We start from the raw sequence: 15,319 nt of genomic DNA on the forward strand, positions 1-15,319 counted from the left end.
CTGCAGGGGCACAGCCGGCCTCACCATGGGGTGCACCGCAGGCTGCCAGGGAATCTCTGCTCCGCCACCTGGATCACCTCCTGCCCCTCCTTCTGCCATGACCTTGGGGTCTGCAGGGCTGTTTCTCTCACGTATTCTCGCTCCTCTCTCTGGGTGCAGTTGTGCAGGGGTCTTTTTGCCCTGCTTCTCAAATCTGTTATCCCAGAGGCACTACCACTGTTGCTGGGTGGGCTTGCCCTTGGCCAGTGGCAGGGCGCGCGGTGGGGGCGGGGTGGCTTGGTGTGGTTCCAGAAGCTTCTCACAGAAGCCACCCTTGTAGCCCCCTCAGCTACCAAAACCTTGCCATGCAAACCTAATACACACCTATTTCTGGTTTATTGAACTAAGTTTGTATCAACAGAGATGTGCTCCAGGTTTGGTGTGGTGTGTGGCAGTGAGGAAAATATCATGGAATGCAAAAGGAATAAAAAGACTTTTCATCCCTACTTTTTCATCCATTTATTCCACTTAGCACATTTCTGCTTTGTTCTAGAAATTGGCCCTGCCTCTGTGATGGTGGGGAACTTGGTCTCTGGAAAAAGAATTGCACAGGCCAGTGGTAGAGATTTGGGGCAAATAGAAGATAATGACCAAGCCAGAAAGGTAAGCTAAACTTTGCTCATATGGCTTAAGTTTGACTAGTTAGCATCAGGACACTTAGCAGTACCTAGATTGTATTACTGTGACTGCAGAATTTGTTGATGTCTTATTTAAATTCACACTAAAATATTTTAGAACCCCCTTTACAGATAAATATCAAATAGGTGTGAGGGATGATCACTGTGTTTCATTTGTGTGGGTTTTTTTAATAAGTTTACATGGGGCAACAGAACAAACGTGGTGCAAAGTGTTAATGGGGCTTCTACCAGACATCATCCCCTGTTGCATCTTTTTAACTAGTTCAAGTGGAGGCCAGAAAATTTTGTTTGCATATGTGGACCTGGTCTTACTTGTCATTATTTTGAGCCTGTAAAATTAAGTTGAAATTCAGCTCTTTTGGGAGCTCATGTGAGTAATTAAATTATCAAGTTCAAAGCTGTATAAGTATTTATATATTTATAGTAAGAAAAATAGAGGAAGCTAAAGAATTAAAATTGTGCTTAAATTCAGAGAGATTGGTAAGAACTGTTTTATTGTTTGAAAGTGTAGGTAGTAATATATCATAATCTCAGCAGTGGCTTCATTTCCAGAGAGGCCACTGCTAGCATGAAAAAGCACCTTGCTATAAATATGTGTGATGACAAGAGAATTAATTGATGCTTAGTGCTTCTGGTTACTGATGTAAAATGTAACCTATAAATAAGAAAAACAGCTAAACTAGCAGAAATAGTTACCTGTTTTTTAAAGCCAAGAAGTTATTTAGTGTCATGACTATCACTCTGCTTTATTTAAGTTCCTCTTCCTCTCGGAAGTGCTGCAGTGGAGAGCTCAGACCACACCTGACCACGTGCTTTACACTCTACTCAACTGCAGGGTAAGGAGCTCAGCCCGTGACTCTGACAGGCTGCGGTACGGAAAATGGCACGCTGGGATTTCGGCTGCACCTGCCTGTGCTGTGGCTGAACGCAACCTTTTTGTTTCTTTTCCCATTAATACTCAGTTGTTATATTTAATGTTCACTGAGGCAGAAAGGAAGAAAGAACAATCATTGCCAGTTGTCAAAATATAGATTGCTTTTGTATCAGACAGCACGCCCTACACATTTCTCATTTCTTCTTCCACCATGTAAATGTTGTGGGTGAGCTGACACTGCAAATCTATTTCAGTACTAATCGTTACTATATCGAAGAGTAGTATTTAATACTGCTCACCATCCTGATTTCCAATTTTAAAAGCACAGGCTTGGCAAAATTTAAGCATATTCCCTAAATAAAACAGTGATTGTTGGTTTTGAGACTAGACTATGTGGGGAGGTGTGAGGATGGGGAAGAGAGGTAAAGAGAAGAAGAGTTATGTCCAGAATCCAACCAGGTCTGCAGAGGATCAACTTCTCCTGAGGAGAAGGACTTGGGATGAAAAGCTGGACATGAGCCGGCAGTGTGTGCTGGCAGCCCAGAAGGCCAACCGTATCCTGGGCTGTATCCAGAGAAGTGTGGCCAGCAGGTCAAGGAACAGGATTTTCCCACTCTGATTAATGTTTTCCTGTAACCCAAGCTTTTTGAGAATTTAGAATATTTCAAAATCAGTGCAGTGCATTGTTTTTTGAATGTGTGTCATGAAGGATTGCAACACCTTTACATTGCAGAACACCTCATATAAAAAACCCAAATGGAATAGTTGCCTGGTGCTTCCCAGTGATTGTTGTCCAGCAACAGATTCTCCTTCCCTTAATTTCATATAAACACTGTCTTTCCAGTGGTTCCTGTGCAGCAAGTGCCAGAAGTCTTAAATGTAAACAAATTTTGCACAGATTTACACAATTTGCAGCAATTCCCTTTCTGTGTCAGTGGGACCTGTGCTTCTGATGTACGTGGAGCTCTAAAGGGTCCTGGGATGGTGGTGGTGGATAGAAATCAGCAATCAGGCCAAATGCCACTGTTCCTTGCCTTGTTAAAATAGGGTGTAAAGAATGTTTCTTTAAAACAGTAGACCTTCATGGTTTTTTCTCTTAATAAGGATAGTTTATCCTTAAAAAACACAATATTTTTGGTTGCATTGCATTGCTTTTTTGATACATTCCTCTTCTTAAGTGTGGGCGTATATACTCTTGTCTTCTTTCCCCCAATTTTTTTCAGACTCCCTATTTTTAAATCAGCTTAGGGCTTGTGGTAGGTACCAAGAAGGAGGAGCAGCAGTCTGCTATCACAGCAGGAGACTGAAGTCCGCTTTTTCCTCAGAGCAGGGGCATATGCAGAGGACCAGCCCTTCCTGTACTGCGCTATGCCTTTATCTCAGCCCAGACCTGGCCATGCCAGCTCTAGGCACAGTCAGTCTGTCCTGCACGTTCATTTTTAGACTTCTCTTCTGCGGTGTCAACTGTGGTAGTGAATTTTGCGACACAGATGTATGTATTTCTCTAAATGTATTTGTGTCTATGTCTGTATACAGACATAAATACATCTTTAGGAAATGAAAGAACCGTAACGCTCATCCAATTTAAAACACTGTATCTGTTTGATAATCTTGGATTAGCTCTAATTGAACTACTTCAAAAAGCCAAACTCTGCAGCATATTGTCACTTCCCCTTTTTTCCACGCTGACCAGAGTTACTCAAATTCAAGAAGTGCCTTTCTTCTCTATTTCATTTATATGCATGTGCTTAGCTTTTGTTCCAGACTAATTCTTTTCCCTGTCACAAAGTATTGTTTTCTCCTGTGTCTTTTGTCCTTGTCTTTTAAAGTATTTCTGCTGTGCCATTTGGCTTCGCTCCAGTGTGCAGACAACGAAGTGCAGTTTGCAGGATTGCTCTCCACAGATTCTCCAGATTGCGGCAGAGACCATAAAGGCACTTTGCTGGCTGTAGCAGGAACGGTGCCTGTGCAGCAAGGGAAGTACAGGTTACCTGGGCAGGATGTTAGCATACTACTGTACTCCCTTGGTTAGAGCGAAAACACAGTTGAGGGCAGAAGGTACAGAGAAAGGTATAGAGAATGTTCCTCTGCTTTACAAACATCTTTTTTACTTCCAACCACAGCGTGGCATAAGGCTGAAGGTTTCCATATTCAACTTGATTGCATGACATATTTTGGCTGCACCTCATCCAGTGACTTCAGAGATGCAGAGCAAAACAGATTTTCATCACATTGCATTTATCTTCCATGACGTTTACCTTTCTTCCTGTGCAGGGAACAATAGCCAACTCACTAACGTGTGTCCAGCTACATAAACGAGCTGAGAAGATAGCTGTCATGTTGATGGAAAGGGGTCATCTACAGGATGGAGACCATGTGGCTTTGGTTTACCCACCAGGTAAAGAACCGCCGTGTTCACTACCTTGGTCATTCCAAAAGCTTATCTGGAGCCTTCAGAATGGTGCTGTTACCAACTGTAAACCATGTTAATTGGCAAAAGACAAAATATTTGCAGTGCGTAAATTTCTTTGAACCTAGTCAAACGTATTTAAAGGAATTTCTCTTTGTGTATGTGCATAGGTATTATTTCTCTGGGTACAGGTTAGCCATGTGTATTTAAAACCTGTCGCTTACAAGCAGTCAAATTTAATTACTGCTTTTCTTTTAATTTGCTGGAAATAACGCTATTTTATGAACACACAGTTCTGCTAAAATATTCCATCTGCTGACTGTTGTTAGATTCACCTGTGGAATTCCCTCTTGGAGGAGCTGTGTTTCATGAGGGTAGAGCAGCAATACCTATAAAGTAATCCATGGTTTCTTAGAGTAGAATTATGATGAAAGCAGCAATACCTAGAAAGTTTCTTAGAGTAGAATTATGATGAATAAATAGCAGATGATTAAGAAATACCAAATCACTAAATTGCAAGTTACTAAACTATTTTTTCTATAGAATTGTAACCTAGACAGCTCTGTGTGGCTTAGATTATCATCCTTTGACTTAAGGGCTTTTAAGCTTGTGCTAACTGATACCATGTTTGACATTTGCTTGAAATTATTACTGATCTAGTGCTGCTCTTTTATCTTGCTCCAATAAACCCTCTGATTTAAGGTCTGTCTTGTGATAGTTGGTTTGTAAGGGCTGCAAGATAACTGGTTAAATCTTTGTAGTTTATAGAAGTGATTTTTGAGCAGTTAATGTGACAAAACCTATTCCACAGAAGATTACTAGTATTTTAAACTTAAGTTTCTCTTTCCTGTATTCCACATCCCATGAATAAAGCATTTTATTGAAGGAACAATAATCTTCCAGTACTGCATTTCCTTTTCCACTGAAAGAATGAAACAGCCCCCATTGTCATCTTATCACAGCCTGTGTACAGCACAGGGAGCTATCAAAGAACAGCATTCAAGGGATCTTTGTGCTGATGTCCGTTCAGCCTCCTGAGTTAGCCTGGAGCGTGCTGTCCACAGCCCGTCACGTGCAGTCAATACTTATATAGAACCACACCTACTTTTATCTTAGAAGCAGGATTTCAAAACCATGACCCTATTTTTACAGTAAAATTTCAGGTAGATAAGTCAGAGCTGCATATCTGAGGTTAAAAATGGCATGAGGAAGACAGTATTTAATGAAACTTCCAGATGTTCTTTCTGCAGCTGATAGGAACAGGTATCATCCTACCTCGTCCTTTTGCAGGGGCATCCCTCTTCTTGTAGACTCTCATTTGTCTATAAATGCAAATTTAGGAAGATAATTAATACGTTGAAGTCAGTCTTTTTAACAGGTTACTTCCTGATCATGAAAGTGGAGATCACCTAAATGATGATATCTGGCTGCAGCTTTGTGTGTCGCCTTTGTGTTTTCGTGCTCAGAAGAACAGTGCGATTGAAAGGAATCAGTGAAGCTGAACAAATACTGACAAGGGGCTGAAAAAGAAGTCTCTTAAGGGGCTTAGTCGCTCATTTAACCTTCTAAGTTGAGTTCCAAGTAATATTTATGCTGACATAGGTGTCTGTGATTAAATGATTTGATTTTCAGGGGAGGATCTTTGTTTTGTTCTTCACGCAGGAATAGACCTGATTGCCGCATTTTACGGATGCCTCTATGCAGGCTGTGTGCCAATAACAGTTCGACCTCCGCATCCCCAGAATATAGCTACCACGTTACCTACAGTGAAGATGATTGTGGAGGTGAGCAGGCACCTGAAAGCGCGCAATGGGCGGTGGATTTGCGTAGCCTCTAGGAGTGGTAACTTCCGCGAGTGGTGGTGCAGGTTGAAGAGTTGTATTCTTTCCAGAGATTCAGGACATGTCTGTCGCAGAGTCAACGCTGCTTGGCAGCACACAACCTTCTGACTTCGGCTGTCACGTTTTGCCACAGTTATGCTACTCATTTCAAGAAATATGTTTGAAGTGGGTTTTTGTATTTAGATATATGCCAAGAATGGTAGGATTCCTACCTGGAAATGGTAGGATTCCGATGTCGAACCCACAACATCGGAAGGATATAGACCAGTTGGAGCGAGTCCAGAGGAGGCCACAAAGATGCTCAGAGGGCTGGAGCACCTCTGCTATGGGGACAGGCTGAGAGAGTTGGGCTTGTTCAGCCTAGAGAAGAGAAGGCTCCGGGGAGACCTTATAGCACCTTCCAGTACCTGAAGGGGCTACAAGGAAGCTGGGGGGGGCTTTTTACAAGGGCCTGTAGTGACAGAACAAGGGGTAATGGGTTTGAATTGAAAGTGGGGAGATTTAGATTGGATATCACGAAGAAGTTCTTCCCGGAGAGGGTGGTGAGGCACTGGAACAGGTTGCCCAGAGGAGCTGTGGATGCCCCATCCCTGGAAGTGTTCAAGGCCAGGCTGGATGAGGCTTGGAGCAACCTGGTCTAGTGGAGGGTGTCCCTGCCCATGGCAGGGGGCTTGGAACTAGATGATCTTTTAAGGTCCCTTCCAACCCAAACCATTCTGTGATTCTATGATTCCTCTCCTGGCAATGCTATACTGACTATTGAGAAAAATCCCAGTGGAAGGCTTAGCTTGACCTGATGGTGATTTGTGCTCAGCTCTGTACTTGTAATTGTTTTGCAGTTTGAAGCCATTTCAAAGTCCTGATGTGAAGATTTTTGTTGGTATTTTGTTTCATCCGGAGAAGTATTAGTCAGACTTTTTCATTCAGTGCTTTCTTTTGGTATTTTGGCTTTATCTAATAATCTTTAGTCTTTGTTGCACATAAACAGCTGCATTGTGCTTGTTAGTGGAGGAAAAAAAAGGTTGCAGAGATAGGCTTTACAGTTTCTAATCTGTTAAATGAAATTCTGAGTCTCTGAAAAAACAAGTTGAAACAAATGTGATTTTAATATTCCTAATTAATGTTGATATTTTCAAGCAATATGAACTAGAGATAGTTGTAATTTGTGTCTTTCCTTATGGCATCAGAGGCCACAAGTATCAGTAGAGGTATGGGAAATTGTCCTATTGTCTTCAAGGTTCTCATGATTTAACATTTTGGCACTGATGGTTTTTAAACCTCAATTGTTAAAATTATAGAAGTGATGCAAAATGTGTTATTTTGTTTTTCCTTTAATGTTTAATAGCCAAACCAGATGTGCTTGGTTTCATGATGAAAAACTAGGACAGGTCTAAGATGACGTGTAATTATTGTCCCTTCAATAGACTAACTTTAAATAAAACGTTGACATTTATTAGCCATATTAATGCCAGTTTGACTTAAAAGCCTCTCAGCTCTGTTTTACTTTCATTTTGGAGAGGGATGACCTTGTAGAAATTAAAATATTGAGGCTATTCCTCGTTGCCAATGCTATCATACAAATTTCCTGGTGTGATGGGTCAAAGCCTGCTCTGACATGCTATATGTGTATGCAGCACCTTTTGAAGTCACTAAGACTGACTTCTGAGCAAAATTTGGCCTATGTCATTGTGTTTTGGTAATGTACTGGTAGTAGTAACGTATAACTGCCACAACAGTGATATGATTGGATTGAGAGATGCTGCAGTAGCTTCATTTGTCTTCACCTTTGCCTTGAAATATTTAGATTGGCCATACAGGGAAATCATGGGGTTAGAAAAATTAGTTAGATCTTGGGTCAGTGCTTGTGTGCTCCTGATTTCCTCATGTCCTCTATGAAGTTGACCTCTGTGAGATTACTGTGAACAGAAGATGATCTCTTCTGCTCGGTGTTCATATGGTTTGCAGGAAACTCACCATTTCATTTCTTAGTGCCACTTGCACGATTTCTGGTCTGTTGCTACTTTTAATGATATCAGAAGTGTTCCCAGTGGTTTATCCCTAGCACAGGAATTGGAAATATATGGGTAACATCAAATTGTCTTAAGATAATGAAATTATTCATATAAATGTCAGGCTAGGTTTTGATTCATGTGAAAAAAACTGTTTATAAACCAAGATATAACAACTCCCTGAAAGGAGGTTGTGGAGAAGTGGGTGTTGGTCTCTTCTCCCTAATGACAGATGATCGGACGAGGGGGAATGGACGCAAGCTGCGCCAGGGGAGGTTTAGATTGGATGTAAGGAAGAAGTTCTTCACTGAAAGGGTTATCACACATTGGAACAGGCTGCCCAGGGAGGTGGTGGAGTCACCATCCCTGGATGTGTTTAAGAGACGGGTGGATGAGGTGCTGAGAGATATGGTTTAGTGGTGGACAGATACGGTTGGACTGGATGATCTCTAAGGTCTTTTCCAACCTAGTGATTCTATGATTCTATGATATATTACCATCACATAGGAAATATTTTCATCAGTCTTCTGTACAGGAATTCTGGGTTGATAACTGATATTATGTGTTGGAAAAGTCACATTCTCACTATTAAGGTGCCTTTAGTTTCATTACAACACTCTTCTCAAAGTGCAATTTTCATGCAATTTGTAAAACTCACACAACTTTGTGTGCTTCGTCAGCTGCATTTTTTGTGCATTTTTTGTGCATTTTTCCACCTCCTGATTGGAAAACATAAGACTAATATGCCTGTGTCCTTTTCTGGCAGAAAATAAATGGTCTTTCTGGTCTTTCTCATTTTCCTGGGAGAATTAATCAGTATCTCATTCCGTTGTTATTTATTTCTTAAATTCCTAGGTGAGCCGCTCTGCCTGCTTAATGACTACGCAATTAATATGTAAATTGTTACGGTCGCGAGAGGCGGCAGCAGCGGTGGATGTCAGAACATGGCCCCCGGTACTGGATACAGGTGAGCACTAAGGCTAGGGGACCGCTGTGTCTTCTTTTATCACTGTACTTGTCAAGCTCTCAGAGGTCCGTCTGTCATGGGAGTAAGAGACACGCGTTTTCTTTCTCTGTTTTCACTAGACGATTTGCCAAAGAAGCGGCCTGCACAGATCTACAAACCTTCTAACCCTGAAACGCTTGCTTACCTTGACTTCAGTGTCTCCACAACTGGCATGCTAGCAGGGGTAAAGGTAGGGACTTCTCGTAAAGCTGGCATTCCTTCTGTCACGCCTGGCTGGCAGGTGGTACATCGCTCCTGATTCGTAACTCCTCTTGATTTTTTGGTAATAGAAATGAATTGCTTCCTCCCTTGCAGTCCTCATTTCATTCCATTAACATTAAATTAGTTCTTCTATGCTCACTGTAGTACTGTGTGTGGCAACTTTATTCCCTCTCTTCCTACTAAAAATTTCATTCCAGTACCCCTGCGGATAGCCCACTAGCTTGTCTGCCTGAAGCATTCTTCAACTGACACATCTATTGTTTCCATTTTGTGAAGGAAATGAGACTCAGACATCCTTTTTCTACTAGTTCCAGTGCCCACTCATTGCTTCCTCCTCACTGCAACTCCACTACTGGCCAATGGTTTTCAATATTCCCTTCTTCAGGCAATTAAGGGGACTGCTGATGTCTCTGGTATATTCACATGGTACAATAATGAAGTAAGCAGCAAAAAAATCATTGATGGATTCGTTTGATAAGTAAGCTGAGGCATACTGAGTTCTTTAAATCTCTATTTTGCCATTTTCTCTAACCCCTTAGCCACAGTTCATTAAAGCTGTTTTACCTAGCTGCTAACTACACATTATTGCAGTGTTGGTTTCACCAACACGCAGACAGAGGTAAAATCAGTCTCTGATTCTTACCTGTAATTTCCTTACTTCCGTCTGTTGCATATCCAAGCCTTACAATTACTTCAGCAATCTCTGCTGACATATCACACCTATGGCCTGTATTGAATTCCTCACTCTTTGGCATCATCCTTCTATTTTCAGAAGCTGTCAGCATACTTGATAAACAAAGAAAGCATCGTTTTCCCAGTTTTCATGTGGGCTATTTGAAACACATAGCAGTGAAGTGACCAACTCGAGGTGGACTGGTGGTTAAATGGCTGAGCTAGCTGATGGTCACACATTGGACACTCCGGGAAGATGCATTTCGCCTCACTTTAAATAGCTGCAATGCCTACAGACGTGGGCTAGTCACTGGGCTCCTCAATAATCAACAGAGAGAGGAAGGGACTTTTAGGGTGTCATTTATCTGACTTACCTGAAACATCTATTTTTGAATGGGGTGAATGTCACATAAGTCTTCATTTCTTCTAAAGGGAGCCTTAAAAGATTATTTTAGATGGAGTCATCCATATGCAATCAGGTCTGAATTCCACCTTATCAGACTTGCAGAAATGACTGCTAACTATGCAGAGGCAGTATTTGGAGACCTTCAGAGGTAGTCAAAGGCAGGGCAAGTTGCTAAACCTTTTCATAATATGGATAAAGGGAAATGCAAATAAATCTGTTGAGGAATTCTTGATTAGCTTCTGATATCTGGGTCACAAAGCCTCCATATCACTGACACAGCAGGTTTATGCAACCAATTACCATCTGCTAGATCATCACTAGTGATTAATCAATTATAAAAGGATCATAAGAGGCCACAAGGCTTATATCCATAATGCAGTAGTACTAAATTAAAAAAATGGCTAAAGAACTTACGTGGCTTCTGAAAAGTTGATAAATGTTTTGTAATCACTTTGGAAGTAGTAGATTCCACTTACATTTATTCTCAACTTCTTCAATAGCTTGAGCCCAGAATGGTGTAAAAATCCACAGATTAACACCAGTTCTGGACCTACAGAAATGGTATTTGCAGTAAACTCACCATTTCATTTCTTAGTGCCACTTGCACAATTTCTGGTGTAGAGCTAATCCTGTTTGAAAAAATTGATCTTGATTCAGCTAAAACAGAATTAATCCCTGCAAACTGCCGGTGATCACTGTGTGGGCACCTGCTTTGAGCTGGTCCTTTTGCATCGCCTGGAACATGTCCAGCCACGGTTATGCCTCTCATTGGCAATGCAGAAAAAGCCCCTTTTGGAGCTTTATTCCCCTCTTTACCATAAGATTAAGTAAATTTTACCTTCCAAGTGCCTGTTCCCCTCCGTTGACTCTACCAGTATATAAGGCAACGAGCTCAATGTGTGGCAGAGATCAAAGGTTAGATGAGTTAAATCCAGACCAGACTATATTTCTAACATGGGCATCTTTCTTGTTAACAGAGAGGACAAAGATTAAAAGATGTAATTCTGTTCCCACTGTAATTAGAATTTCTAAACCAGGATGGGTGAGTGTGGGAAACATCCTAACACTAGAAAAAAAAATCTGAATAATTTCCTTTTGAATAGATTTTTTGCTTCTACTTTCTTCTTGTTTTATCTCTGAGAGTTTTCTTACAAAGATATTAAGAGTCTGTTTCTCAATTAAGAGCTGGATAACAAGAAAACACTTCACAGAACCTTCACTAAGTTTATTGGCGGTCTTTATGACGGAATGATTAGGTCCTTAGTACCATTTTGCATGCAATATCCTCTTCAATTTAAAAAGTGCATTGGGGTTTTTAATTTATTTTATTAAGAAATTTGTGCTTAGAAATATGTTACTGATGAACAGCAAAATACTTCATTCAGATCCTGCAGTCATTCATTCCTTTGTTGTTCCAGGAAGTTTGGCATGTTTATCATTAGCTTTGCCTACAACTCGGAGCACATCTTTAAACCGCTCACAGCTTTCTCCCTAAATCACTTCAAAATTGCCATCCATTCTCTTTCCCCTCCCCTTTCACGGTTATTTGGATGCCCTCTTGAAGGAAAATTATGTTTTCTTAGATATAAATTACATGTGTGTTTACACTGAGCACAAAGTCAATATTTATTTGTTTTCTTTATCCTGTAACTGATTTAAGCACTAGGCGCAGTTTGGGAATGGGCCTTCTGAATGACATAGTTGATCATTTTAATTGCTTTGCTGTTGTCTTTCAGATGTCTCACGCAGCCACTAGTGCCTTTTGTCGTTCTATTAAGCTGCAGTGCGAGCTTTATCCCTCCAGAGAAGTGGCTATCTGCTTGGACCCCTACTGTGGACTTGGGTTTGTCCTCTGGTGCCTCTGCAGGTGAGGTTTCTCCTCAGCCTTTCGAACTACTGTTTCCACTGTACTGTAACACCACAACCCAGCTGATGTGAGTGATTCAAGGGTGAGAAGAGCAGACAAAACCTCTGAGGCTGATGTAGGCAATCGGAATTGCTGGAAGCTGTATGGAGAGTATGCTCTGAGCGGGGCATGGCCATAGGTGTTTAGACTTAGGAGGGCAGAGCATCAGCACAGCTGCTGGTTGATGTCCCGCTGTCTTGCTGCTGTCTCCGCAGAGTCTGGCTAGTTTTATTTGAGGAAGGCAGTGCTCTACCAATACTGCCTTAAGTAAGTGGTTTCCTTGTGTCCTCTTTTTCATTCTCTAATCTGAAAGCTTGAGTCAATAGTGTGGACTTCCTCATTTGTGGGACTTACAGATGTGATTTTTGCAGACACCGAAGTGTGTTTTCTTGCAGAAGGATACTTCTGTGGCAGTAGCACAGCTGCAAAAAACCCCATTTCTAGGGAAATGTGAATCAGCTTTTTTTTGTTAATAAAAAGTTTAGAAAGTTCTGTCAGTCTCTATACTCCCGGGAGGTTGCAGTTCAGCAGTGAAAGCAAGTCCATCGATTTTTTTCCTTTTCCTTTTTTTTTTTCTTTTAAGTTATCTGGATTGATGCAGAGGCAAAGCTGTGTGAGTGTTAACGGAGCACATTTTTATGAAGACATCTTAGATTCACAGTAGTCTGACATCTTTGCTCCCTCCATAGAAAGCCCTTTGGTGTTAGCAGTACTACTGTTTTCAGTTACTAAAATGAAGATAACCCAGGGCAATAAAAATACTCTGCATAAACATTTTAACTGTTTACTAAATATCTGAATGAAGTATCATTTTCTAACAACTGCAACAGTTCATTTTCAGCAATTATTGTTTATTTAAAAGTAGGCTATTGGTCTGCTTTGTTGCCCTTTCAAAGTATCTGTTATTAAGTATTAAACGGGCCAAAGATTGAGAGTGTTATCTTACTCATTCTTGATCAGTCTTTCTTGATTTAAACTGTACTTGCCCTAATATTATATCAGATTTTTCAGAGAGATTAGAGATTTCTTTGTTTTGAAAAATCACTTTATTTCAAGGTCTTACATCCCCAAAACAAAACTATAAATATTGTAGCTGGGAAAAAAAATCAGAAAACTGTTCAGAAATTTTGATATTTTAATCAAATCACTCCATTTAAGTTATTTTTTTTTAAGTCAGTTGAATATTTCTTGTATAGACTTGAGTGTTCCAGCATGCCCTGGTGTCAACGTTGCTAGGCCTTTGCTCTGCTGAGGGCTAAGCCAAACCTCTCATGATGCATTTGGTGAGGCCAGGGAAGGATCGCAGTAGTCACCATGGGAGAGTTAGGGAATGTATTATTTTATGGGATAGTGTTGGGTCGTGGAGCATCCAAGAATAACTTCTGTGTGACATCATGATAGAGGCATAAAATGCAGATAAATGTTGACCTGTCCCAAACTGAAGTAATTTGTGGTAGCCATGAGTCTCCCGAATACTGAAATGTTTGTTTCTTCCAGAACCATATTTGCAACAGATCCTTTGCAACCCTTAGATCCTTCCCAATACTGGTAGTATTTGCCCTTTTAGGCTAATTGTTTATAACTGGCAAGTGAATAAGGCAGCAAACCTTTGGGAGAAAGCAACCAAGGCCTGTACCCCTCTGTAGCTTGTAGAAGGAATAGAAAATTTTATCCCATTTTCCAAGAAGAGAAAGGAAATGAGGGAGTTGAAGGAACTTATCAGGCCAGCAGCAACTTTAATCTTATGAACCATCATGTCAGTCTCTTCTTTGCCACTGATCTCCTGTTCCTATAAAACCAGAAAACTTGCAGGCTGCTTGAATTACGACTGTCATTTAGGGAAAGCTGACATCAGATACAGCTTCATTAATTCCACTTACAAACTTAATTTCCATTTCATTACTATTTTAGAAATGAGTCTTATTTGATGTGATAGCAAAATATACATCCTGGAGGTTATTAGGCTCTTCATAACTTAAAACTTTGCAACTTTGCATTTTACTCTTTGTAGCTTAGCGTACCAAAATCCTCTCCAGCATTTCACAGCCCTTATTTCTATCTCAGAGGATTCTGCTGTAAAGTTATGATTGTCTGTCACCACTCCCATTCACTAAATTAATACTTCCATATTGGCATACGGAAATTAAGTTAGAACCTCAATTTTTGATCAGCTCGGGGATTTTGAGAGTTAAATAGGAACTCTTCATTTTAGGAGCCCAGCAGGAAGAGAAAGCAGCCTCCTGTGCTGGGAGTGGTTAAAATGACAAGTACATTTTAATCCCATTATAAACTAGACCAAAGGAGGCATTGACTGGGGAATGAAAGAAAAACTAACCTTTTATCCCCATTGTAGGTGCTTAGACGTGCTGGCCTGCTCCACTGTGGTGCCCCAGAATGCCCCATTCTGTGAGGTCAGAGCTACTTAGGAAAGCTGCTGGAGCATGGAGCCAGCCCTTTGGTAAGTTTGGAATATATTGCATAGTTTTGCAAAGTTTTTATTTTTTATAAATTTATTATTTTATGGCCTAAAGGGTATAAAATAATAAAGAAAAGAAACCTTGCAAAGCAGAGCAATACATTTAAAAACCAATGGGATCTACCACGTTCCCTCTGAACTGGCTGCATGCTCCAGCAGGGTTTCCTTGGAACCTTTGTCGTTGAACAGCACATCCTGGGTGTGGTGGCAGTCATCAGACCCACGTGAGTTCGCAAGCCCCTGATTTCCTAATTTTAACAGGTTCTTAGTAACGACTCAATAAAAGGATACATTATTTTTGCATTTTTCTCTTTAATAATCTCATTTATCCATTCTGAGAGGGTGATCCTAGTATTCTGACTCATGTTGTATTACATTTATAAATATATGATGTTCTTTTGAAGGAAAAAATAAAATTAAGTATCCTCCAATGTGAAAAAAAAATATCAATACTAAACCCCATTGTTCGAAAATGCTTCCTGAAATTAAGATGTCCCTATCTTAATGTTGCTGACTGTGTGGCAGAATAGAGCATTCTGCAGTTCATTACTGAGGATTTTCTTAATTGAAAGTTGCTGAGTGATGCCAAAGAATAAGAATATTCCCTCCATTTTAGCATGGCTAAGCCAATCCATGTTGCAGTTCTGCTTTTACTACTAGAAGATAAAATTGTCCTTGCTTAAATTAAAATTAAGTACATTAATAATTTTAAATATATGTAATCTCAGAAACTGAGATTGTAATAGGGCAAATCAGTAAGACTCAAACCAAACCAGAGGAACTGAATTTTCTGGTCCACAAAGGCCACATAATAAATAGT

General features: G+C 40.5%; 1 protein-coding gene across 1 annotated transcript in view; it reads left to right on the plus strand.

Annotated features, from left to right (window-relative positions):
- Positions 1-15,319, plus strand: part of LOC104516772 (disco-interacting protein 2 homolog C-like) — a 141,464-nt gene that overhangs the window by 82,839 nt on the left and 43,306 nt on the right. The window contains 7 exon segments of the mRNA XM_010161211.1: positions 533-642; positions 1,433-1,513; positions 3,826-3,949; positions 5,624-5,745; positions 8,667-8,778; positions 8,898-9,007; positions 11,854-11,984. Coding sequence (XP_010159513.1) covers positions 533-642; positions 1,433-1,513; positions 3,826-3,949; positions 5,624-5,745; positions 8,667-8,778; positions 8,898-9,007; positions 11,854-11,984 — 790 coding nt within the window.

Source organism: Eurypyga helias, unplaced genomic scaffold (genome assembly GCF_000690775.1).
Source record: "Eurypyga helias isolate BGI_N326 unplaced genomic scaffold, ASM69077v1 scaffold14021, whole genome shotgun sequence".
NCBI classification, from domain to species: Eukaryota; Metazoa; Chordata; class Aves; order Eurypygiformes; family Eurypygidae; genus Eurypyga; species Eurypyga helias.